Raw genomic sequence first — 27952 nt, 5'->3', positions numbered from 1 at the left:
GAAAGACTTGTAGCCCTTGCTGGAAGCTATACTCTCATCTTCTGTTATCAAGTCCACCCCCAGCAGTTAAGTTGAAATAAAGAAATTACGACAAAAGAGGATTAAAAACTTATCATAAGAGTGTTTTACATGTAGCTAGTTTAGTCAAACTAAAAAAGCAATGATATCTGACAAACTATTGAAAGACTTGTACCCCTTCTTGGAAGCTATACTCTCATCTTCTGTTTCCAAGTTCACCCCCAGCAGTTAAGTTGAAATAAAGAAATTCAGACAAAAGAGGATTAAAAACTAATCATAAGAGTGTTTTACATGAGGTTAGTTTGGCCAAACTAAATTATTAATGTCCGCTAATTTGTGATTAAGTAATTACAATCTGCTTTGAATGAATATTTACAAACTTCCTAAACAAAAATGTATTAATAGTATTAGGGGGATGAATGATATGGACCTAAATATAAATTTCAGATTCTGCTTCTGGACTTTTAATTAATTTAAAATAAGACAATACAATATTGTGAATTTGTTGAATTTATTAGAAGTATAAAACTTTTTTATGAGCTAGGATTTTCTGTAAGATGGTCCATTCCTGCATTTCTCATCATTTCTGCAAACAAGCTAGTTTTATTCTTCAGGAGATTTTTCGGGTTGTCAAATTCCATTATCTGTCCTCTATCCAATACCATAACTTTTTCACACTCCAAAACAGAATCTAACCTATGAGCTATTATTAGTAAAGTACAGTTTGAGAAATTATCATTAATAATCTTTTGAGCAATAAGTTCAGTTTCGGGATCCATATTGGCTGTAGCTTCATCGAGTACAAGAATCTTATTTTTCCTTATAATCGCTCTAGCCACGCAGATCAACTGTCTTTGACCTGTACTGAAATTAATGTCTCCAACTTCAGTGCGAAGGTTAGGAACAACGCTATCAAGTTGTACTTTGTGTAAAGTTTTCCAAATCTCTTCATCTGTGTATTCATCTAAAGGATCTACGTTACTTCTTACTGTACCTGAAAACATTATTGGATCCTGTGGGATAATAGATATGTGCTGTCTCAAAAATTTGAGAGATAATGTTTTCAGTTCCACTCCATCTATTAAAATTTCTCCATCATAGTTGTATAATCTGAAAAATTCCGAAAATTTCTTAGAATATTACATATTACATTTTCGGAATGAATAAGGATTCGAGGAGTGGAATATGTGACATTCAATAGATACTATATTAGTAATTTTAAATGATATTGCATAAATTTAATTTTTTGTAGACAGAAAAATAATTTTTTTACTTTTCCATCTTCAGTTCATTCGTCGCACATTTCTAAATTACAGAGTGAATATATCTTTGTTTCATTTATGTAATTTTAATAATAGTATTTTTTGGAAACTTAATATAGAAGATTGACAATTGATTTCATGAAGAATAACTTGTTTTACTTAGCATAAGCTTTTTATGTTTGTTTCCTTCTACATCAAATTCTATTTCGTTTTTAAAGAGTCCATCCTACTGAAAGATGAACTGGTGTAAAAATAGACAAACAAACTGGAAACGGAAAAGTGTGATAAGAATGTAAAATGATGACTTAATCCTCACAATTACAATTCTAACATCTCAATTGGCAGCCAGAGTAATAGAAGGTTTTAAGAGAGTTTGATCAACGTGAAAATGTGATGAGAGAAATATTTTTTACAAAGAGTACCTCAAGCAGCGAATAAAAATATAAAGTCATCCTTTTAATATGGTGTAACCTATGTGTTATCACCATTATTTTATTTTGTAACTTTGCTGTGTATGTACTCTTTTTGTATTCCAGAACTTCGGGAAACATCATATTTCTGCTTTCTATTCCCTGATTTTTCGAAAAAACTTATTGTACACCGTTGACATAGCAATACTAGACTGCACATTCGATGAAATTCGTGGTCCAATATGAGATATCAAGAAAGTTATGGTATACTCATTTTTGTCAACTGCTATAAATGTTTCTTCTAATTTCATGTATCGTACTGCTGTGAACGTTCCATTTCTCTACCACCTTATCTCATTTCACTAATCACCGCACAATGCGATAAAGAAATCTCTACCTTAGACCAGAGTCTATTTCAATCTACAGATTTCAATGCAGGAAGTGTATGAAACGTGCAGTCTAGTATTACTTTGTCTATAATTTACACAATCTTATGGAATTCTTCTATTTGAAATGTTCCCGGATGCAGCTATAGTCCTTCCAATATCAATTACAGATTATAAAAACCCTTGCCGACAATTTTGTTTGATCTACCATAGGCATAGATACTCCATTTTATAAATTTATTATTTTTGTAAATACCTATAAAAATATGTATATCTTATGCAAGAAAGTATTTGTTAAAAGAATCGAATCATTATAAATTGGACGGCATTATACGCCGTTATTTAGACATATGCACTTAATTGTAGTCCTACTTGGAACTTGGAAAAAATAATTATTATACCTCGTTAACTGGCTACAACTTAATATTAAATTATAAAACGTAAATAGAATAGTAAAATGTATCTGCCTGTAAGGGAGTTTGGTTTAAAGAGAGTACCAGACTTGAACTGAGCCCTTTTTGTACCCCATTTGTTTTTTTCTGGAACACAAAATTTCAAAGCAAAAACCATGAAGGAAACTAAATTCTTTGCAAATAAAACAAAATAAAAAAAATAATTCAATTCCAAAGTATCTTTATAAGTAATAATGGTAGTCAGAATCGTCTGAACGAGTCATGATTTGATTGAATTATGAAGGGTTGTAAAGAGGGTGATACCACATACTCATCATCTTCTTTGATAACATGCTCAACACAGTTTTTATAAAGCTCTTAGAGATGTGCTGTTAGAACTTTCTTACTACGAGCTCTACAACCTCTTTACTTAGTACTGGAGACTGATTACATTTTCGTAATTCTGATTTTACGTTAATTCTATAGGGTTAAATATATAATAGTAAGGGGGTAGTCTGAGAAGAAAATAACCCTTTTCTTTGCACAGCTTGTTAATACAATATTTTTTTCAGGCAAAAATGCTAAAATTTGAGACTTATAACTACTATTTGGTATCTTAAGGAGTTGCCGCGAGTGGTAGAATGCGTTGTCCATAACGATTACTGACTATGGAGGAATGTTAGGTAAAGGCCGGTCATTAAACCACTTTTTAAATAATTATGGTGTCATATCTTCATGATAATCATCTGCATAGTTTTTCATTTTTTTAGCAGATATTGATAAAGCATTAGACACGAAACCGTCTTTGTTCCAGCCTATTTTTTTTACTATTTTCAACCCAACCAAAATTTACTACATCGTGTCTGTCAAACCATGTTTCATCTAGATAAATTAAGTATCTATTAGAACGTCGGTATTCTTTTATCTGACGCAAATAATCTTGTCGCCATCGAACTATCCTTGACGATTCGGTTATTGCGTTCCGCTTATTCAATTTTGTTTGTTTGAAACCACATGCTGACGCAATGTTTCTATACTAATATACTCGTAATTGTATTCTGGATAATCGGCGGCCTTTTGCTGTATCACTTTTAATGTCGCAACCCTGTTCTCCTTATATAAACTATAAATTGTCCTACATATACCATCTTGAGTAGCTTTGTCAACTGATTTCAGTTCTTCGGTTCTGTGAATGATCCACAGCAACCACTTTCGTCACTACTCGATAAATGGAAAATTTATTTATTCTAGTTGATTCAGCAATTCTTATTAAGATTGCATTATCAGATTGCTGAATATTTTCCTTTTTTAAACTTTCTGTGTTTGTATATCTGAATCTTTATTATTAAATTCATACCTGTCTTTATTCTCATTACACTGTGCAATTTCATTGTCTTCATTCACCCATGGTCTAGAAAATGACATATTTGTCTTTATTTAAAGAAATTTATGAATTAAATGAATCTCACTAAATTAAATGAATCTCACCACTGCTTATCGCAGACTGTCTGGCAGGAATATTTCGAAGAAATTGTGTAATTGTGTACATACGCCTTCCGACAACTTCTACCAATAGAAATCCATTTATGTTTACCTAATTTTATACAGGGAGTAAAAATTATTTTTCATTTCTTAATTTGGTATGAGTGCCGTGCGTATTTATGAAATATTGATTGTTCCTTGCATGACTATCTTCTGCAATTGATATTGGAAGACCTATAAATAATGATTTTGGATACAAGTATACATATATAGTGACAAAAACCATAGAAGTAAACTTGTGACTTGTAAAGAATAGGCAACAAAAGATAATGTATAGAGATGGAAATTTTTAATTGAATCTCTGGTAGTTTTAACCACAAAAGGTTAGTATGAAGAAAAGAGACAAATTAATAAACATTTATAAGAAAATAATTAATATAACGATAAAGTTTCGAATGTTTCAGCATAAAAATTTCATGTCGATAAAAGAAACTATTTACCTGTACAAAGTAGATATAATAGAGGATTTTCCAGCTCCAGTTCTTCCCACAATGCCAATTCTGCTCTTCGCTTCCACATCAAAAGAAATATTTTTCAAAACATTTTCTTCTGAATTCGTATATTTCAATGACACATTTTTATACTTGATTTCTCCTTTACTTGGCCAATTATCGACTTCCAAACCAGTTTTACTTTCTACATCTACTGTAGTGTATTCCATAGCTCTTTCAACTGACGTCATAGTATTTTCTAATTCTGACCAGCTTTGTAAAGCCATATTAACTATGTTACTAAGCATTCCAGTTTGGGTTATCGTCAAACCGACATCTCCAGCTACAGTTCCTGTAATTAAAAGTATATATAAATAAAAGCATCTAAGGATTTGCAAAATATTATTCATTAAATTACGGAATTGCGAAATCAAAACAAATTTTATTCAAATTTTATAATGAAAAAGAATCAAATTGACGTTAATATTACCTTGTTCGAAGAACAAAAATCGCATGATAACTGTTGCAGTGAATATAGTTGAAGATATTTCCATAACAAATGAAAAAGCTGCTCTAACACAAATTGAAGTGAATAAAGCACTAATATACAGATCTTGATGTTTATCAAATTCTCCTTTTAAAATATCTTGTGCTTTGTAAGCTCTTATTGTAGTAAGTCCTTCCATTGTCGAATTTAAATGACCTACCATTGGACTGCGAGCTAAAAAACGATCGGTTATTATTCTCGGGCATTATATATGATTTTCAAAATTTGAAATGTACACTAAATTCAATTAAATATACAGTTTGAAATTTACTATAAAAATTTTGATATTTCATAAAAAATCATCACTTGATTCATGAAATATCATAAATTGGCATCTTTTCACGGGCCAAATTACCAGAATTTGGAATATTTGTTTTATACCGCCAGTTCTAAGTGAATTATCAATCATTTTTTTAAATGAACCCTACATTTTCTTAGTTGTTATTCTAAAATAGACATAGTGATCACTTATGTTAGACTCGCCGTTATTTTTTTAACACACCAACCATAAAAAATTTTACTCCATTTGGAATCTTTGAAATACTTTTCTTTTTTCACCTTCCTCGGCAAAAAATCTCTAATCCGACTAGTCCTTCGGCTTCTCTAAATCTGTCCCAGACTCGGCACTTACTTATAAAGTACGGAATTTCAGTGTCGGGGCTGTCCTCATGCGGATTTATTCCAGTTCTACGATTTTTTTTTGTATGTCAGAGGTATTCAATATTATTTGTTTTTGTAGAGATATGGGAATTATTATATATGTTATAGTTTGTTTTAGAAATGGCAATGACACAAAAATTTTCTTCTGCGGAGCTGTGATTGTGGTGATGTTTGGAATAGTTTCTTTTCATTTGGCTTTCGCTTATCGTGTGCGCGTCCACCTCCTATCACGCGCGGGATTAAGTTCAAAATTGAGGGAAGAATAAAGTTTGACAAAAAAATTGCTTTTAACTAGTAGATTGAGTGAAGACAGGTATAACTGCCACTGTATTAAATCCAATTTTCGAACATTTGGTTGATGAACGGAGATACCAGGATATAGTGAAACCCCAGAAAACCTGTAACACCGACGAAGTGGTGAACGAAAGAGAACGTATTACCGTACTCCCATCCCCCCAAAAAATTCGTCCTCTATATGTAGAAATGGAAATTGCTATGAAACTTAGAGTGGTGGTGAGGACGTACATTTGATGAGAAGGAGACGTACTTCTTTGTGCTCCTATAGCGCAAGGCACTTTAAAAAGAGATCTGTCTAGCTCTTTTTATATTACCGACACTGAATATTTTGCCACAACAACGTTGATATATTATACATTATCATATTGTCCTAACTACTTGTAATTAGTAGTTATTGCCTACTTTAATTTAAAATGAGAAATTAATAATTAGTATTTGTGGGAATATAAAAATTCTTAGTTATATAAAAATAAACAATAAAGTGCACTTACTAGCAGCTTCCAGACGTTTCAAACTTCTCGCTGAACGTATGTAAATATTTCGGAATACGACTGAGAATATAGCCAATGCTATAGCAGGCACTACGAACTTCCAATTTACTGTCGCAATTAATCCAATAGCACCTACTAAATGGAATACGGACTGCAAAATTTATTGATTCAATTAGCATTTTTATTTAAGTATACCTAAAAGTTTTGTTCACAGGATGTAATATGTAACAGTGGAAAATATTAGATAAGTTTCCCATTTAAACTCAGTCTTGCTCAACATACTCAATTTACTAACGAAGATATTTTCCAATAAAACTGGTTAATAATAATAATAATAACTATGAAATCTTGAAACTACTGATAGAAGGCAAATAGGCTAGTTATATGTTATAAAACACAATTAATTGAGCTTAATAATAAAATATTTTCCTAAATTTTTCATCAATATCGAGAGTTAACAAGCTTGCATAACCCCATGTCAATATTATTGATTGAAAAAACATCTCACTAACTTTCGAAAAAGTAACAGTACTAATTTGAACAGCATCTCCTTTTTTGTTTCGAATAATAAAATTTTCCTAAAATTTAATCCATTTACCAATTTTTCATTTTGTCCTGTGACGTGAAATAATATCGTCATTATTATTGTTTGCGTGAATGTTGTTAGGGAGATAAGTTTTAAAATATTTAATATGACCAATTCAAAAAACAAAAATGAAACGCGATATTGAAATTTCCAACAAAATTACAAAATCGGATAAGGCATTCCAAAAACTTATAAAGAGAAAGTCCTTAGATTCACGCGAAAATGACCAATTTTTGAAGTGGATGTCAGAAAATGCTATAGAAAACATTAACGAAACTGGGCTCTATCTATCTGAAAAACTTTTTCCAAGGTCTCTGTGTGTTAAATATATGATGATAAAGACATTAATGGTGAATGATAATATTTGTAATTTAGTATTTTGAATACAGATCAAAATGGTAACGACCAACAAATCTATTGAGTTATCTAGAGAAAATGCCCTGAAATTTATTCATAGACACCATGTCAACATGTTTTCGTTATTGTTGATGAATATGCATTGAAAAGTTTGAAACATCAAGAGAGATTAAATTTCTATACGGCCACATGACTGTTCAGGAAAAAGACATTAATCTACAGACTAGGCCGCTCCAATAGTCATACTTAACAACTTTGGAAAACTTCTCTGTATTATTGCAAAATGTTTGGGTTTGAACAGTACACTGGTTATTGTTTACGTCGAACGTCTGCAACCCTTTTAGCACAAGCTGTCTACATTGAAGCGCCATGGTGGATGGAAATAGTGCCACAGCTGCTGAAGGATGTTTGGAAGACAGCATACCCTCAAAAAATTAGTTTTCGAGGATGTTGGTAGGCGTATCACCTAGATATCGCATTAATACTAGAGACTCATACAATTAATCATGAGTTAACCTTTACTGCAGGAAATCTGCGGTACTGGTCAGAGAAAATTAAGGACTCTGGCATATTTGGATGAAGCTTATGGATAATTTCTCAGTTCATTTGACGTTATATATCTACTCCTGTAAATTATAGAAAAGTTGAAATTTAGAGTAGATTTGAACACGCTGAGTTGTACGTTGAATAAGCAAAATATGTAATCAATCAACACATCTTTTTCGAATAGAAACGAAAGGTAATTTTCATATCTATTATATTAAATTATAACTAATTGTTTGGGAAAAATAATTTTACTGTACTTACTGAAATAATGTGACTGAGAATTACTGCGATATGTTCATCAACGATACTTAAATCTTGAGAAAACCGATTCAGTATATTGCCTATGAAGAAATTATCAAAAAAAGCCATAGTAGCATTCACCACTCTATTTATCATCCTATTGTGAATTTTAACAGCCGCTGAAAACCCAAGCTTCAGAATGCAATAATTCTTCAATAATTCGACAGCTGCGAAGGTAATTATCAAAATTGTATAAATATGTAATGTTTTTGAGGCCCGCATTTCCTGTCTTTCAGTATTGTATAATGTATTCATGTGAGATGTTACATTGGTTAAATTCACAGGATTATCTATTGTACTAGGATGAGTTCTATTATAATATGTTACTTCTCTTGTGAAATTTTCTCTTGAACTTGTTATGTTTGCTCTGATGTTTATCCTGTAATATTATAAATGTGTTTATCAAAATTATTAGATATAATCAAAATCACGATATGATTTAGATATAGAATGTGTAAATCAATGTGAAGAAAACCTTGTAACTGAATTTTCACTATAATTTGACCCCCCGTTTATTATGGATACAAAAAAAGATTTTTACAAAAGTTGCATTAAATAAACTGAATACATTCAATATGAATGCCTAAAATGTAATATCTATATACTGGATAAATACAATATGGAACTTTATCATTTCAAATAAAATATTATTTTCCCATTTTTTATTTTTATTTTTTAATCAGAACTACTCAACTAAATACTTATTTATCAAGTGATAGACTGTAATAAAACTACAAATTGCAATGGTAACTCCATTATACAGGTATAACATTCAGTAAAACAATTATTCAAACATACATAACACAGAAAAATTGGGTAATTTTATACTTTCGCCGTCCCCTCGTTTTTTTGCTGTAGAAAATCGAAAAATCATCCGATTTCGATAATTTTTTTTTCTAAATCTCCGTTTCTATAGCGGATATATTACCTAGAGATTTCATGACTTTATGACTTTAAATGTGATCATAAACGCACTTCTTCGCATATAATCGTTCATAACTTTTTTACAAAGCATCAAATGCAGTTCATATATTCTTTTTGTTAATCCACATAAAAAACGAACGAAAAAAAATTTTTGTTTATTCATTTTTCATCTCTAGCAGTCAACCTTAGTGAGACACCATTTCTTTAATGGTGAAAATTTTCAATTTTTCAAAGTTAACTTTTAATATTGTACACTTGATTACAATAAGTGATATTAAGAATGTTTTTGTTCATATAATTAATTATTCAATTAATTATTAAGTAATTAATAATTACTTAATAAAAAAGGTACAAACGATTATATGTGAGAAAATGTCAATGTTAAGAGAAATTGAACTTGAAAAACAACATTTTTGTATAATTTTTTTTTAATTTGTTCGTTTTTTGTGTTGATTGTGAAAAAAATATAACAACTTCATTTGATTATTTGAAAAAAGTTATCAACAATTATACGTGAATGAGTGCATTTTCATGAACATTTAAAGCCCTGAAACCAATATAAGTTTTTATTTTTTTCTAATTCCCATGATTTTTTCGTAAATTTGCCGTTAAAACGAAGATTTAAAAAAAAATTCATCGAAATCGGATGATTTTTCGATTTTCTAGAGTCAAAAACGGGGGGACTGTGAAAATATAAAATTACCAAAAATGGTTGATACCTCGAAAGGTTCCCGGAGAAGACTTTGTTCAAGTTCACACTATGAGTCAGAATCGTAAAATGCTGTTTTGTGATTGCATACTTTTGGTGTTGAACATGTGGATTCTTTTTCAAATTAGTTTTTAGGTTGTAGGACATCACATTCTCTTCTCACTCTCAACTGACTCATTTTTACGATTAGCTCGCTCACATCTCATGTAAACAGTATTCAAGCTGCTACATTATCTTCATAGAGGAATTTTGATAATTCATTCTTTGGCATTTACTCCAAACTTGGAACAGAGCATTAGGCATAAAATTTAACAGGAAAACCAAATAGAGCTGCTCTAGAGGAAGGTCTTTGTCAGACAACTTTGGCAGCCAGACTTAACATGGGTCGTTTAACAGTTTGGTATATTACATTTGACCAAGAGACTAGAGACTTTACTTATGAGCATCGAATTGGAAGACCAAAAGCAGCTATCGACCACGATAACACTTTTTTTGTCCAAGTCTTCAAGAAGACTCTGCTATTCAATTGCAGCAGCAATTCCAGGAAGTAAGGAATATTACTGTCAGTCATTGGACAGTAATAATGAGGTTTTTGGAAAAACATTAATAACCGCAGAGCGTTATTGATCCCAAAATATCGACTAAGACTACTTTAAAGCCAGATAACATGTTATATAAAATTGCTAAGCTTCATACAGCCAGCATAGTGAAAAATTCCTTCCAAAATTGGTATTACAGTAATGGGTGGGCCGACATGCAGACACGACATTAATCCAATAGAGAACATGTGGAACAAGATGATACAAAGCATTTGAGCTCGAAATTCAGCAAGTATCATGGTTTTAGCGGTAGAAGTATAGTATAAATTAATTGTTTGCACTCTTATAAATATTCTTCTCTATTAAACAACTCTCCCCATTTTGTACTTTTACACAAAACACGGAAAACATGAGAATTGTCGATAAATAATAATTGATTGCATCGAATCATCACCTTTAGAATGATTTATAGCATGGATAGGTTTGATTAAAAAAATTAAACTGTATTAAAAAATTTTAAAGTAATTGCTGTTACAAAGATTATCTTGTATGTCTAATAAATGCAGAAGTGACAGTACGTTCAATTATTCTTGAACTTATTTGATATAAGTAAATCTACTTTGCTTAATTATATAACTATCTGAAATATTAGTAATAGCAATATTCAACCTTACTCACCAATTGGTTAATATTTTTTGAGATGCACTATCTACAAAAGTGGAACCAGCAAATGTCAACAACAGTAGAATTCCAATGAATATTCCTCCTCCCATTTTCACATATTCAATGTATAATCCAAAATCTACCTTACCAGATTTTTTGACCTCATGATAAACTTGTCGTCTACGTAATTGTGGTTTAGGACCTTTCAATAGTTTAGATTTTTCATCGACTGGATCTTCTTTACTTCCACTTTTCATATCAATGTTTTCTTTAGTATGAGAATCTACAGTTTCAAATGCTTCCATCAGTTCTCTAGCTATATTTGTTTGATCTGTTTGAGACACAACTTTTCCATCTTTCAATATCACTATATTATCAGCTAACTTAATATGATGACTGTTATGTGTGACTAGAACAATGCATTTGTCTTGAAGTAAACCTTGTATGCAGTTTGTAAATATATGCTCTTGAACGCGTGTATCTAAGGCAGTTAACGCGTCATCTATAAGGTAAATATCACTATCTTGATAAACCGCTCGTGCTAAATTAACCCTAGCTTGCTGCCCTTTACTTAAATTCATTCCTCTATCGGCTACTATAGTTTCGTCTCCTTTTTCCAAAATTTCAAAATCGTACGCTAACGCGCAGGCTGATATAACCTGTAAACATAAATTAATCAATTGAACTCAATCTAAAAATATAAGAATTGTTGTTCCACACATTCAAATTAAAAAATATTGTAACAAAAAGGGAACGAAAAATGCGAAGTAATATGAAAAAAACAAAGACACGCTTGTGTTTTTCGTGGCGTTAGTATTTGACGGAAGAGAGAAAAAGTTACTTTACCATAACAAAATATATTTTCAACATAATCTGTTTTTAACTCTACACCAGATCCTAAGCTTCCCCTCGTAAACCACTTTGAAAATACTTATTAAAAGTTTCTGTTCATACATTTATACCATATTACCAACTCGACAGAAAATCTGATCTACCTATAGAAATTCAAATACCCTCCTGTTGTAGAGCTTCCCGTAGACCCCTGGGGGGGAATTTGGACCACTCTGAGAATCGCTGCACTACACACTTGTCCAGGGGGCTTCCAATTTTCCAGACTATCAAAAAAATAATTTTTTGGAAATGCGCATTCACTTAACTCAAATCGCTTCCAACCAAGCCATTGTTGTTAAAGTTTAGAGTCAGTAAATTGTAACGCAGTTCGGTTAATTTTGTCCTACAACAATATCGGATGAACGGACCAGCGCATTTTCGCTATGGAACAAAGCTCTCTTCTTCAACAAATGCGGTCATCAAAACGTGTCAGCACAATCTTATTCCCTTTTCCAGATAAACAATAAAAATCATACCTTCCGAAAAACAAAACACTGTGGCCATGACCTTGTTGGCCTTAATAAATAGTTTTTTAGTCTCTGGGAAGCAGATTCCTCGGATGAAGTTTTGACTATATTGTTTTCGACCCGTTTGAAAATATCGAATCATGCGATTGATTTTTTAATGCAAACGAGCCCCACTGAGTTGTTTTAAGAGACCTTTTAATTCAACTCCACCACTTTTAATTAGACTCCACCTAGTCAGTTAATTTAAGTTTATTGAAGAGAGTGACATCTCATAGACAGATTGCACCTTAAAATGCCAAACAATATATAGCACGTTTACATCTCTATTTTTATCATAAGTATTCATTTATCGTATAAAATAAAATATAATATAAATATTTTTTCATCAATAATGTCTCGTTTGTTGCTCAGAAATGTGAGATTTATAACACTGTACTACTGCAAGTGTTTTGGCTTATTTCTCTTCCATGTTTTTGGCTTTCCACGAAAATGGCCCTAAAATTTGATCAGTCTAGTCCGGATAATCTTGAAGAAGTAACACTCTGAGAAAAAAAACAATCTCGTATTAAACGAGCTTTTGATAAAAGAAACTGACGATTTGTAAGGTGAAGTGGAAATCGAGACCAAGATTATTAACTTGAAGAATATTATAAGGACACTGAAGAAGAGAACGATTCACATTTTGGGACAAATTCAAGAATAAAAAACCAAGAACCATCCATGCGGGAGAAGTTTTCGTAAAGGAGTTCATAATATTTTACCGCACTTTACTACCAAAAGCCACAGCTATCGCCTACAGTTCCCAAAAAGCAGGTAATTATTGGAATAATTTATAAACCAATTGGTTATATTGGAAGGGAAAGTGAGATACACAAGCCAGTATCTAAAAAGCAGACAGTTTCTTGCCGAGGGTAATCGTCCTTATAAATATTATGCTAGTATTGTAGTTTCATTAGCTTGTTGTATTTAGCAGAAGAGTGAAATTAGAGAGCTTTTTGTTTAAACATTCCTACAAATGTACTATTTCGAAAATGAATATACTAATTAACTTAAGATTTGATATAACTATCACTTACCTGCCGGTATCTCTCCTCGTTGTATTTTTCACCAAAAAGAATGTTTTGTTTAATTGAAGAAGGAAATAGCCATGGATCCTGTGAAGCGTAGCTCATCCTTCCCCGGACCCTCACTTCACCTCCGTCTTCCACGGGATAATCTCTTAAAGCTGCTTTTATGAGGGAGCTTTTACCACAACCTAATTGACCAGTAATAATGTTCAAGCCTTTCGATAACTTTAAATTTATATCTTTCAAAATTTCTTTATTGTGTAAAATTACCGTAGCCGATCTAAAATCAATTTGTGGATCATCGTCACGTTTATCTATGAAATCAGGTAGTTCTTCGAATTCTAGCACATTTTTAAGTCTCTGCAAAGAAGCCCTAAGTTCTCCTAATCTAGTGAATCCGAGTGAAAATGATAATGATACTGTGAATCTCAAAGTGCCGAATATTCTCATGATGTAAAATACATCCGAAGCAGTCATATTTTGATATAAATAAATATACGTCATTATCATTGCGTAAAAGGCAAATTTACTGATCAAACTACTTGATATTATCAAAGATACTCTTAAGTATGCTGCTTTTAACAGGGTCCTCAATTCTTTGCTGAAATAAACAATAAAATCATTAAATTCGTGAACATATTTTTACTTCAAAATCAAACTACAACAGTAATCAAGGGCCGTGATTTATTTTCAAAATTTGGGTACAGTGGTTTATGTGATTTTGAGTATTTATTTAGAGTATTTATTATTATTAGCTATATTGCTATATTCGTACGGTAGCTAGGAGGGTTCCGTAGCCGTTTCATACTCCCCCCAGTTTGAGGAACGTTTTCACATGATTTTTCAAGGGTTTGTTTATAGAAATATAGCTCTTGATCAAAGATAGATATGAAAAAAAATATTCTTAAAAGATCTACAAAAAAGGTTTCTATAGTTTTTTGCAGAAGATCGATATTTAAAAAAAGTTTTCGTCAATATAATGCAAAATTATTTCAAAATTGACGTTTTTCCTCACTTTATCGGTAATTATTTCGTTCCTACATGGCGTAGAAGTAGTTCATTTTAAACATCAAAGCTTAAGCTTCAAAATAAGATGTGGTAGACCTTTTAAATATTATTTTTTGAAAGTTAACAGAGGTTTGAATGTAGAAATTTTCATGAAAAAAAGCACCGGAATTTATCTTTTTATCTCAGTATTATGAGAATATATAATTTTTAAAAAACGAGGTGCACCTTATAATAGAATTAAATAACTCAATTCACCAACTTGCTTTTTTAAAAACAATTTATTTAGCAAACTGAGAATTTAATAATTTAAAGTTACAAATAGTTACACTAATCTGACTAGCGTACTAGACGAATATCAGTTGAATGAACAAAATATTAGTTTTACAGACTTATTTATATATTAGTTCTTATCTTATACCATAATAATTATAAAATAAGATAAATATATTTATGGTTCATTATTGTCACATTAATAATAATTAATTGAACATGATACTTCAATGGGGTTAAAACTTACAGACAGACTAAACATATTCAAAATTTATAGCAAGATAACTTAAAGAGGTTAGAGTTCATAATAAATAAGTAATTGATGATGATGCGCCGCTGTGAAGAGGGTTGTTCTGGATAACTTGACTAGAGCTTAAAGTACTAATCAATACGAACATTTTGACTACTTCCAACTATGTTTTCGACAGTTAGTTGTAAATTTATGCAGCATTTAAACTGCGCTATTAGAGGCTAAAGTGCGCGCCCGCGATTTCTTCTTTATAGTAACTTAATTGAAGTTAATTTTTTATGGTCTCATAAATATATAAATACTAAAATATATTTATCATTTCATTGATTTATTGTACCATACAAATATCTATTTTTTTATTTATAAAACAAGCTAATAACTTTGATAATTTTAATCGTTTGTTGTATCAGAATTATTCTTGCGAGTATTATTTTAGAAAAAGAGTGATATAATTTAATTTATAACTCGATTTCTACATATAATCTTCACAATTTTATGAAATTTATCAACTTCCATATTGAACAAAATGTTAAAACATTTCTAATTATTACTTATACTTATATGTACGTGTAACATATATGCACATTCCCTATAAAATACACATAAAAATGAATTTTGTATTTATGATAGATATTATATTTTTACGTATTATTATGTGGCAGCATTTGCATGTGGTGTAATACATTTAATTATCATTTTTATAATAATCTTCTCAGGGCATATTTTTCTTTATTATTATTATCGCAACAATGAAATAATAAATATATTTTAATATTAATATATTTTTGAGACCATATAAAATTAAGTTCAATCAAGTTACTGTAATATTTAAAAGTTCTACCACATTTCATTTTAAAGCTTAAGCTTTAATGTTTAAAATGAGCTACTTTAAATCTTTCTACGTCATGTAGGAACCAAGTAATGACCAATAAAGTGAGAAAAAAGTCAATTTTGTAATAATTTCGAATTATATTGACGATAACATGTGAAAAGGTTTTTTGTGGATCTTTTAAAAATAAATATTTTTCTCTTGAATTTTTTTCATATCTCTCTTTGTTAAAGACTTATAGCTTTATAAACAATTGAATTGCTTATAACAAATTACTTGACCAGATTTGGGCTCGATACATGCATCTGTATAAATGCTATTTAACGTAGTTCTTCTTGAATTACTACTTGTAATTATCGATATTCTCTAAAAGCTGTAAGCAACAAATAGTAAACAATAACAAGGTCGTACTCCAAAACTAAAGTTATTTACTCTTTTTCGGCCGTTTTCAGTTCATCCAGATGTTTGCCTTTTTGATAAGTATGGATCCAAATTTCATCTACATCGACTTATTATTTAAGCGGCTTCAAATAATGCTCTAAGTCATCAATTCGTTGTTTTTGTTTCATTTTGAGGAGACGTGACTCCAATTTGAAAAGAAGCTATTTCACACTCAAATACTAATGTGAAATAATGCACACATCCATATGATATCTACTATATCTCTCAATTTCGCTTTGGGATTTCCACCAAGACGTCCATTTCTAGACGTCCGTCACTTACCATGTTTAATGACATATGATGTTTCATAACTTTTCGTTAAAAAAACTTGGAGGTCATTCATATTTGGAGAATCTTTTAAAAATTTTAAATCGTATCGTTTTAAAGTTGGTACAACAAGTATTTAGATGGTCATTCCATCAAAATTTGCTAATATTCAATTGTTAAGAAATCACAATAACCCTAAAATATCTTTGACATGCGCAGAAAGGACATAACTTTCCGGTACCCATAATAGTATGAAGTCAATTATCCCAAAACCTTCCAAATTGAAGGAAGATCCACAGAAAACAAATATTGAAGAATAGATAATCAAATATAAATTCACAATACTCATTTGCATAATTTCTAACTTAATGTGAATTACACATTGTGAAACACTATGGCATTTCTGAGTTAATTACTTTTCATGTATGTAGAGGGAAGATTGAGAACATTCAACAATTTTCAAATTACTTACAATCTCACTTCTCCAATTTTTTGTGAAAATATATCTTCCCAGGTATACATTTTTATAGTTTTGATGGTCGATAAACTTTCCTGTGTTTTTTGCAAACGATCATCAGTTCGTTTCAACATCTTCAATCTAAACCGTCGGATAAGTTTCGATACATATGCTGCAAACCACAATTATATAAATTCAGCTTATTTCTAAGAATTAATTGATGAAATATGGATAGTGTGAATTATTTTAATGTTACCACGAGGTACAGTACGTATTTCAGTTATGCATTTGTAATACACAATGAACAATTACAGCCAATTAATTACTCATAAGAATTTATCGAAAATAACCATGTACGGGATGGATTCATAACTTAAACTTAACGTTTAAAAAACGGGAATAATGGAAATAACTAACAATATACTAGAGTAGAAAGTGAAGTTAGTAAACGGGTTTAGTATCCGAACATTTATGTAGATCTTGATAGGGTTAGTCCAATCATTGCTTCCGAAAATCGCTCAAGATGGACGTGGATTATGGTTTTCTAGTACTGTTACGAATTTGTGCTGATTAATGAGTGCACATACACTTTCGCAACGATAAGAAAAACGGTGTCGCAGCAAGGGTGTCACTAAAGGAGGGGGGGTCAGTTGCCACAAACTTGTGAATCTATTACCTAGTTTTATGATTTACCGAACATAAAGAATGAAATCGAACTTTGGCAGCAATGGCACGATAGGCTTTTTCTAAAAACTCTAACAGTTGTTGATGTCCCAAAAGAAACAAATTCCTTCTTCCCGAAACGGAAAAAGGACTAAAAATTTTGATCGCTTTACCATACAGCCTCAGAAGACTAAAAACATGGCTAAGAAGCACCATAGCAGAAGATCTCCTTAATAGTTTGGGTATGATGAGTGTACACAGAGCTATAATAAATAAAAAGATAAATAATTTTAATAATAAAGTGGTTAAAAGTTTTGCAATAAATCCTCGCAGGTTATGTTTTAATTAAATATTATTTTTGTTAAAATAAATAATTATTACTGTGTTTAAAAGTTTGATTTAGATATTGTGCTGTCGAGGGCTTGTGAACTTTATACATTGAAATTGATATTAGAACCAATCTTATCACAATCGTGATCAAGGCAAAGACTTCCAAAGTGTAACGCTTCATGCTCACGACTGTACTAGGCGTTCATATTGTTTATCCTCCATAATATTGCCCCATTGCCCTCCCCCATTAGTCATAAGCTGGCGACGCACTTGTCTCGCAGTTTAAACACCGAAAACCAGTCAGTATTTGTAACGTCAACGAACAGACTACCATTTTTATTTATAGCATTTTTTGTTGCGTAAAAGATTTTCAGAAGAATAAACATCGCTAATAAGTTTCAAAATACCATGCTAATTTGCTTTGTACCAAAAAATGTTTAACTGTTGTGAATACATCGAATTAAAAATGCTAGTTTTCCAATTACAGAGCATAATGCGACTCGGTGGCGCACAGTACAAAATTGTACTGATGCTTAATTGGAACGTGAATTACTTTTCAAATGTACCAAGCACAGTGCGCTAAGTTCTTTGAAATTAATTTATTCATGTTTTCGAATTTTAAAATGTAATTTTTTTTCATATTTTAAATATGGAAAATAAGAAAAAATAGTCAATACTCGTACCTCCATCAATACTAATATTTATTTTTTAACACAGTCTGAATTAACTTTTAAAATTTACAAAAAACTGCAACAAAACGAAAGCTTTAAAAATTTTTTCAACAACAAACTATATTGATAATCATAAAATATAAATAATATTTCGATCAATTTTGAAGAAAGTTAGCGCATTACGCGAAAGCAGTACTTTTGAGAGTGCTGGATGGTGCGAATTGTTGTAGTAGTTGAAGAATTCAACGTTGAGCATTATGCCACAAAATGCTCTTTAATGCTGTAATTGGTTGTTGTAGATCTATCTTGGAGAATATCTTAATGAATTATTAATTATATTGGTGTAATATATCTACCTTGGAATGGTATTATGAGTATCAGCATGGAAATTCCAACAAGAGAAGATATTCCTATTCTCCTGTATATAAGATAACACATAACTACCGTTTGTATCATGGAAATCCAAATTTCATTTAAAGTAATTATAGCAGCATCAATTTGATGTACATCCTTGGTGATGATAGTGATAATGTTACCTATAAAAAATTGAAAATTCTGTACTTTGAGAAGCTTTAATTTATTCATTGATATGTCTACATAATTTGCATAACTGATTGCTTATCAAGTATTTAGCTTAGAGATTATAAGCTTGCAAGGGTTGTAGTGGGAGAGCTCTGTTATTATAGAAAATATCCTAAAAAAATCTAAGAAATGACTTGCTCCTTATCTGAAAAATATGAAACTATCTACAGGGTGGCCTATAGTTGTGTAATAATCACAAAGCCCTCTAGATTTCGTCTATATAGATTGTTTCTATCATACTCGTTCTTACAATATGCAGTTTTATCAAATTGTTCAGGGTAATTAAAAATATATGATTATAATCGTTTTCGTATCTATAGCGCCATTCTGCTCAAAAAGCTCTTGCCAGCAGTTCATATTCATGTTCTGTTGATACAAGTTCCGAGTAATACTGCTTATGTCAACATAAGCATAAAACTCAAAGCATACATGAATGATTTTGCCCGATTGCTTAATGGACAACAATACGGATTTGAAACTGTTTCTTCATTGGTAACAGTTATTCTTTTTTCATTATTCATGTACCGAACAAATCGATCCATTGATCCTTATGCTCGTCTATTCCGGTGACATCATTCTACTTAAATATTAGGTAAGAACGAGAATTTGAAAAAACGTATGTTCGCTTTTTCAAGCAGTTATGCATCTTGTAGGTCTCAGCATATTGATAGATGAGAAAATTGTCGCATAACGGAGTTATTGTATGTACATATGTATGTAATTTATACGAGGGTTGCTACTTAAGTTTAGAGACAGACAAATGAAAATAAATATTTATAATTTATTGGGTTTGAAAATATTCTCCATTAAGATATATATATATATATATATATATATATATATATATATATATATATATATACACTTTGCATACATTTGAACCAATTGTCATTGGCATTTTTTCCATTTGATTTGAACGTATCGACGGCTGTAGAAAAACGTTGACCACACTACAAACGTTGATCTGTAGGAATAAGCAGGAATCATTGAATTCCAAACGTGGACTGTAAAGTGGATGACTCCTCATTACGATTATTTGACTATTTAAAAACGTTTTTAGTTTGAACTGATGTGTGAGGCTCGCTTTGGCGTGGTGGAGAATTATTTATCGTCTCCGATTGGTTTCCCTGATTTTTTCGAACACTTCTGGCAAACAAATGATGGTGTACCATTTAGAATTAACCGTTCGACATGGCTCTAATGAAATGGTGTTGACATGTCCAGTTATTCCGAAAAAACAGTCGACCATTTGCTGCGAAGTTTGGCTCGTCTTAAAAGGCTCATACAGTCGAATACTGTTTAGTTTCGAGTTCATATGCATAAATTAATTATTCGTAACCTCTCACGATCTTATAGGCGTCTTTTGTAGCACCGCGATTGAATTTTTTCAGCATTTCTTCCCAAAAATCCACACGAGCTTTTTCACATCTTTTTGACATCCAAATGTTCATTCAATATTGAATGTTTGCAAGTGGAACTAATGCCCATGTCAGTTTACGCACAGCATTGATGTTTTCTGCTACAACAGCCGATTTTGGACGACCTTCATCCTGTAGAGAAGTGCGACCATGATTGAATTCGGAAAACCTTCGGTGCTTCATCTACAAAAATCGAAGTGAGTTGTTTTAATCCACGCCGAAAGTCATAGAAAATCATCGCACGAAAATATAGGCGATTTTATTCTATTTTTTGACCAAGATGAATGTTTCAACTATCTGTAAGCAACTCAAATAGCACTCGTTCGACAAAATATTCTGAGTACGTCAACCATTAGAAATGTCAAACTTTATGATGGGAAACTCAAATTTAAAATATTCACATCAGTGTTGCCATATCTCAAACTCTTAAGTAACAGCCCTCATACATTTTCACTTTTAATTGCTAATACTTGTATTAAATTAAAATTGAAAAAACTGTATAGATATTATGAAAATATTTCAATTCAGTAAGGAAAATGTAAATTTAACCGAAATTACTTGCCCTACCTAAAATGTAGTGCATTCATAAAATGTTTACAATTTAAATTCCAACTTACCTAGGCTTGCCTTTTCCATTGCTTTAGGACTTAATTTTAATGTCTTTCTATAAATCAAAGACGTAATCGACACCTTCATTTTTATCATTAGTTCTAATAAGAAAACGTGGTAATTTTGAAAAAATATACAATGGAAAGCTTTTACTCCAATCATTATTCCAGCATAAAAAAGGGCATCGTAAATTGTCATTTTCATCTGACCTGGGGTAAAATACTGTATTAAATTAGCGACAGCATTAGGTTCCAAAACACTGTAAAAAAATTATTACGCTAACACATACAATATATATATATATATATATATATATATATATATATATATATATATATATATATATATATTGTAATTATATTATTTATTTCTACCTCTATTATTGTTTTTATTATTGTTTTTATTTTTCTATTGTTGTCGCTAGCACATTATTTGCCGGGCATGAAACTCATTCTCTCTTTGAGTTCTGGCATAAATAAATAACTTATGGATGTTTTTCCTTTTAACAAATCAATAAAAGTTTTATGTTAAAAGTTAATTGTATTATTTTTAATTCAAATAAAGTTTAATAAAATGTAGTTGAGTACGCCTATGAGTCTAACCTGAAGTTAGCCGTTCCTCTAATTTGATAATTCTACACAGTTATCTGTTATAAATCGACTCAGATGAATATTCTATTATTTAGATGTACAATATAAGGAAAATACTAGAAAATTATGTCAATTTTATATGATATAATCAAGAAGTTCTATTTCTGTGGAAGGATTACATATGATACATTGAACAAAATTTAATTATACTACACAATTCATATTATTTCTACGGAAAAGGAATCTTAACCTCACAAATCAGGAATTTTATCCATTATCAACGTAAGTATAGGTAATATTCCTTTTTTTTTATAAATTATTTTATATTATTACTATTATTATTATTGGCCAATAATATGTGAAGGAACTGACCTGAGATGATAATATCTTGCAATATCAGATCTAAAACTTGCATTTACTTCTGTGAATTGTCAGTAACAAATCTTCAACTCATTGGATTAGTAACAAACCTTCAACTCATTGGATTTTCTTCAGTCCAGATATTTATCTTCCATTCATCTTTAATAATTTGCAATTATTTTGTATTTTGATTCAATTTTAACTTCTATTTCTTATAACTTTGCACTCCCCATTCTCTTTTCTGCTGATACTCTTTTCAAAATCCCTGATGCTCTTTTTTTTTCAATAGCAACCATATAATATGACTGACTAGATTTTTTCTCTTGTCTCCTCACAATGTCCTTCACTTTTCAAACACTTGTCAGTTCTTATATTTATGTTTTTAAATAAACTTTTATTTCATTAATAGTTTATGAATTCTCACTATTATGGGTCATTTTGGCAACAGTTTCATATATTTTTTTTTAAAAAAATCAATCTTCCACTAAATTTTATATTAATTTATAATTAATAACATTATTCTATGATACAAATTATGATTTGTACATATGCAATCCTTTTAGAATATATCATTTTTAATAAATAATTCCTTATATATAAAATAACTATAATTAATTAACTTGCAAATATCAATTCAATTTCTTTTATTTTTTTTATCGATTTTCTGCCTTTCGTTTAATTATTATCTTTAGTAAAACTAATCTCAATAAATTATAAATTTTCATTATGTACCTACTTGCTTTTAGATTTATATATATATATATATATATATATATATATATATATATATATATATATATATATATATATATATATAACATACATACATAACTTTTTTCAACACGCCTCCTATACCGATTAAAATCGCTAAGCAAGGAAGTTTACATATAATCATTCGGATATCAAAATAAAATTTTTTACAATAAGGAACAATTAATTCTAGTAGACAAACTTGGTCAACAATCTGTTTTTTTATTTATTCTTATAAAGAAAATCGAAGCTTACCTTATAAATAATTTCACAGCTAATTGAATAATACCAAGTCCAACATATTGAAGTCCATACATCTGCCATAATAATCGATAAAATGAAACTGAAGATTTACTTTTGGCTCGGCTAAGATATGCGTGTTCTAATTTATTTCCGCATTTTTTAGAACGAACCTTTTCCACAACTTCGTATAAATCGTCATCTTCTAGATCTTTTTTAAATCCTTTAGTGAATAAATTCGCTAAATATCTACAAAGCATCACATTATCAGCACATAATTCGTGGGTGTTGAGCCAAACTATTTATATCATTATCAACGTTCAAGTCAGTTAGTCAAAATAAAGAGAAAACGGGTGATACTAATCATGATTTTCTCACCGATTAGTCAAATTTTTTCAAAACTGAAAACAACTACAAAAAAGTCTATTTTCAGAAACATATATTGCCCAAAATGATCAGTATGTTAACAAAACTGAATTAAATTACCTAATTCATTTAAATTTTGAAAAGACAAATTCTAAAAAAAAAATTTAACGCCATCTGTAACTAACTAGTTCACTATTTACCAGGTCTCTGGGGTATCCCTTTCTGCTATTTCGTTCTACATAAGTTTCTAGTGTTTTCAGCAGTTTTTTAAAAATAACAGAATTATAAAAATTATACATGCCAATCAAAGAAAGTTAGTTTACACTGTGAAATTTTACGTATCCTACACTAATATTTTCTTGTAAAAAAAAAATAATTCAATATTTTTTTCAATTTACATCCACAAATTATCATTTGCATTTGATGTTAATGCTTAGGAATAATCGTTATTATCATCAGATTCGGGAACAACTTCGTCTTCAGATTTATCGTCATTCTTACTCAAATTTGTAAAAGATTCATATTACCTACTGTCGTTGATATCTTCGACAAAAATTGGCATCACTTATATTAACGTAATACTTAAATTCATTCTGAAGTATTCAAAATGGATTCTGGATAATTCAATTATAACGATAATTATAAAACAACATCCTCAATATATTTTTTTGTTCTGAATCGTACCAATTTAAGTTATATTATTAATTCATAGAATATGTGTGACACAATTCCATTTAAGCTGAATGAATGGACATTAATTTTTGAATTCTACTAATGAAAATAATTTCGAATTTTCAGCTGTATTAGTTAAAAGAATGTGGGTATGTTCTTAAATTTTGTTGTTGTTTAAACATTATTTAAACATTCCCTCAATGTCATATACCTACGAATAACTTATTCTGAGTGTAAAAATAAAATTTTCACTGCATGTATAAAATTATTTGGTCTTCAATTATTAAATTTTCATTATTATTTTCATTTTCACTCAAAAATTGCCAGCACTGGAAATCATTTTCCTCTTTTGAAATCGCGTATATTTAGACATTTCCAAACCTATACCTTAAGCATATGTATCATCCTTCAAATTTGTTATAGATTGAAAAAGATCTACATTTTTCATTGTATTTTTAAAAACATTATCAATAGGATTATGTAGCGATTAATGTTTAAAAAATGTGTATCATTGTTTTCTCTATTAATATTTGCTAACTAAGTAGTAATGCGCATTTATATAGAGACATTGTTTTATTCAAAAAGATAATTCAAAGTACATAATATTTGTAGCATTTCAACAGAAAATACGCATATTTCGGTACCAAGTATGTTGTGACGACATTTCAAAGATTTGCATTTGTTTAATTTCTCTAATACAGTTAATATTGTCATAGATAAATCGATTAATCAAGATCCTTTAAAATGTTCCATATCCAAAACAATACAAGTAAAAGAAGTATGATTAGGAAATTTTATTTCTTTTATTTTTTATAGTTATTTACGATGTTGATTATTACTTCATGGGAAAGTTTAATTACTATATTTGTTTAAATAAATTAATATTACCCTAATATTCTAGCACAGATATTCTTATAGGAAATCGTTGTTTACAGATTTTGGAATAATTTCAATAATTCAGTATTTAGTGATTTTTCAAATACAATAATAATTATGAAAAACAAGTAAACAAATAAAAGAGTTCAATTCATTCAATAAAAAAATGCTCATAATGTTGTCTATCATTCGACAAAATCCTTCTTCCCGGTAAAAAAATTCGTTTTTAAGTGCCTTCATAAAAAGTCTGAAGGATTGAATTCTGGGCGTCTCGATGGTCGTTTTCACCTAACTATCAAGATGGGAATACAATATCGAGATACACCATAATGGGTTTTCCAAAATGGGGATATTATTGACACTAGATCTTTCTATGTGGGACACAAGAAATTAAAGATTTGCGGCACTAATTTTTCTAGCAAAAATTTCAAATATCATCAAAGGATATTAATCCTAGAACTTGATTTTATAGATTATTTGTCAAGCATACACTTTTCTGAAATTTAAGTGTGAATTTTCATTTTCCCAACATCGACAATTATGTTTACTTGATCCAAAATTTATTCAGATAACTGCAGTAATCAGTATGCAGCATAAGAATACAATTTTTGTGCTGTAAAAATTCGTGATTCTAACGATTGGCTAATTTCAACCCCATCAGATATCTGACTAACAGAGTAGAAAATTTATTGATGAGTACTTATTTTTCTTACATTCCAACTGTTTTTCAAGTTTATATTCCTTCGCGCGTTATAGGATATTTTCTTGTGTTTTTGTTCTATATCCATATATCGAATTATTTCCATAATGTCAATATTGAGCATGTTTCATGTAAATAAACCATTTTAAATAATCTTTCTATAACAATTTACTAATCTGAATTATAAAAGATATTTTTCCCACAGAAAACGGCGGTCGGAATGGTATTCTTCGGAAAAGTATTGTTGGAACTTTATTCAATCTGGAAACTATAAATCTCTATTTGGATAAACAATGCTAACAACTAAATTGGCAGTAACACAATATTGGAAAATCTTATTCATGTCCAACAAGATTGATCTCTATCACATTAGTTTCTTTCAGTTATAAAGTAGCTTAATGATTAGGTATTCTGACAGATAGTTTAAAAAAAAAGTCACAATAGCCTTTCTATAGGAGCATCTGCAATCCATTGTTTATATAGCACAGCATTGAGATTTAAAGAGAAAAATGGCAACTGTGTGTAAAGAGCTTGATGCAGAAGTTTTTCTACATATTGGGAGAAGAGCTATTAATAGATCACAAAGTAATGTATTTTGATAAAATTTTATTTAATCTTTTATCAATTTTTTGGCTTTACTGCGTAATACTTGATTGCGTAATACATCAATTATAGGTTTCAGATGATTCTCCAAAAGTACCAAAAAAAACAGAGATCAAATATTTTTTATTAATCAAATGAAATTTTAATAGCCCCCCATTTCCATTTGAGAATTTAAGGGCTAGGTCGCGCCTATAATCCAAGTATGGCGTGGCTTGGCGTCCTTTTGAGTTTTTTATAGTATTTAGAAGATAAAACCGTTTTAAGGAAAAATGAATGTGGAATGGTGAATGTTTCAAGGCGTTTACCAAAAAATAACTGATATTTAATTAAAGTGGTATTGAAGAACTTATTTATAATAAACATAAATGTGATAAAACAAGATAATTTGTGGTAAAGAATTGGAAGATATAATATCCTTGTTTAAAATTGGATAGTTTTGGGAGAGATTTGATTCGATAAAAAATTTTTGGAGGAACTAAAAACACTTATGACAACAAGTTGTTGACAATCAAAATCCTTTGAAGATCTGAAGATTTATTAATATTGACACCTATTTATATATAATTCTAGAAAGACTCATAATGAATGTTGAGTTTGGAAATAGAAAGAAAGTATAGGAAAATAATCAAAACATTCCAGTTATACTGGAAAGAGTGATAGAAGTTTCCAGCCATAAACCAATCGCTTTGTTTTTAAGTAAAAAAAAAACTCTTTAAGGTAGAGGATCAAGAGAGAACATTTGGCAGAAACATTTTTATATGTATTTAACATTAATTACAGTTGAACTGTATGAATAATAAGATGAATTACTCTTCAAATATAACTTGACAATTACTATATTGTTTTATTTTAATTGAATTACTTACGCAAAACTTAAGAGCGAAAATATATTAGCTGTATCCCTTGGATGAGGTGGCCGGTTAACTTTTTCGCTGTGATCCATGATCAAAGCCGAACTGCTTATTGATAAATTATAGTAATGGAATCACAAAACAGCGTTTCTACACCATGTATACAAAAAACACATGCAGTGTCTCGATTACTTGACGAATGAACATAGGGATAATGAATAAAACCTTTTTGTATTTTATGTAAATATTATGTAAGCATATATATATTTTCGCAATTTTAATTAAATATTTAATAATATTAAGTATTTTTCGCTTTGCAATAAAACTAATATTCCAAAAAATTGTTGAAGGTTAAGCGTCAACTGAATTATTTACTGTTTATTATAAAAAATTCTTATCTGAGATTCCACACAGAAATCTATTGCATACGGAAAGCTTTGGATAATAATACCCTTATAGATATCATGATTGTGGGGCAAGATTTGAATTGACAAAAGTTTATATTTGTATGTGCAAATTCCTTCGTAGAAATGAATATAGATCAAAAATATAAGTGCAAAAGTAGAATTTAATAAAGATGAACCCTTAATAAGAGAAATACAAGAATCGTTTTCAAGATATAGTCCGTTCCGACCTGTGATTCAATGTCCGAAGCTGGATCCGA

General features: G+C 30.1%; 1 protein-coding gene and 1 long non-coding RNA gene across 6 annotated transcripts; one reads left to right on the top strand and one right to left on the bottom strand.

The window, feature by feature from the left end:
• Positions 1-466: 466 nt before the first annotated feature.
• Positions 467-27634, bottom strand: LOC130900430 (probable multidrug resistance-associated protein lethal(2)03659). Of its 4 annotated transcripts, XR_009060179.1 has the most exons (13): positions 27304-27520; positions 23236-23469; positions 21289-21539; positions 19028-19207; positions 17023-17179; positions 13495-14086; positions 11076-11719; positions 8187-8604; positions 6437-6587; positions 4932-5162; positions 4451-4793; positions 3957-4184; positions 3767-3879 (listed from the first exon to the last, which is right to left on the bottom strand). XR_009060179.1 is itself a non-coding variant. In XM_057811046.1 (12 exons), exons 1-12 carry the CDS (start codon positions 27378-27380, stop codon positions 552-554), a joined length of 3855 nt encoding a protein of 1284 aa, XP_057667029.1. In that variant the 5' UTR covers positions 27381-27634; the 3' UTR covers positions 467-551. The 4 variants fall into 4 exon arrangements, 3 of the variants coding, with proteins under 3 accessions (XP_057667029.1, XP_057667031.1, XP_057667032.1); XM_057811046.1 differs by lacking the exons at positions 3767-3879; positions 3957-4184 and adding an exon at positions 467-1128 and having other exon boundaries at positions 27304-27634; XM_057811049.1 differs by having other exon boundaries at positions 3767-4184.
• LOC130900434 (uncharacterized) lies at positions 21715-27271 on the top strand. 2 transcript variants are annotated; one of them, XR_009060180.1, is made up of 2 exons: positions 21715-22152; positions 26040-27271. It is a non-coding gene; the product is annotated as an uncharacterized LOC130900434 (long non-coding RNA). The 2 variants fall into 2 exon arrangements; XR_009060181.1 differs by having other exon boundaries at positions 21715-22162.
• Positions 27635-27952: the final 318 nt, after the last annotated feature.

Source organism: Diorhabda carinulata, chromosome X, assembly GCF_026250575.1.
Source record: "Diorhabda carinulata isolate Delta chromosome X, icDioCari1.1, whole genome shotgun sequence".
Classification (NCBI taxonomy): domain Eukaryota; kingdom Metazoa; phylum Arthropoda; class Insecta; order Coleoptera; family Chrysomelidae; genus Diorhabda; species Diorhabda carinulata.
The sequence above is the reverse complement of the archived record's forward strand: the minus strand, read 5'-3'. Positions and strand labels throughout refer to the sequence as shown.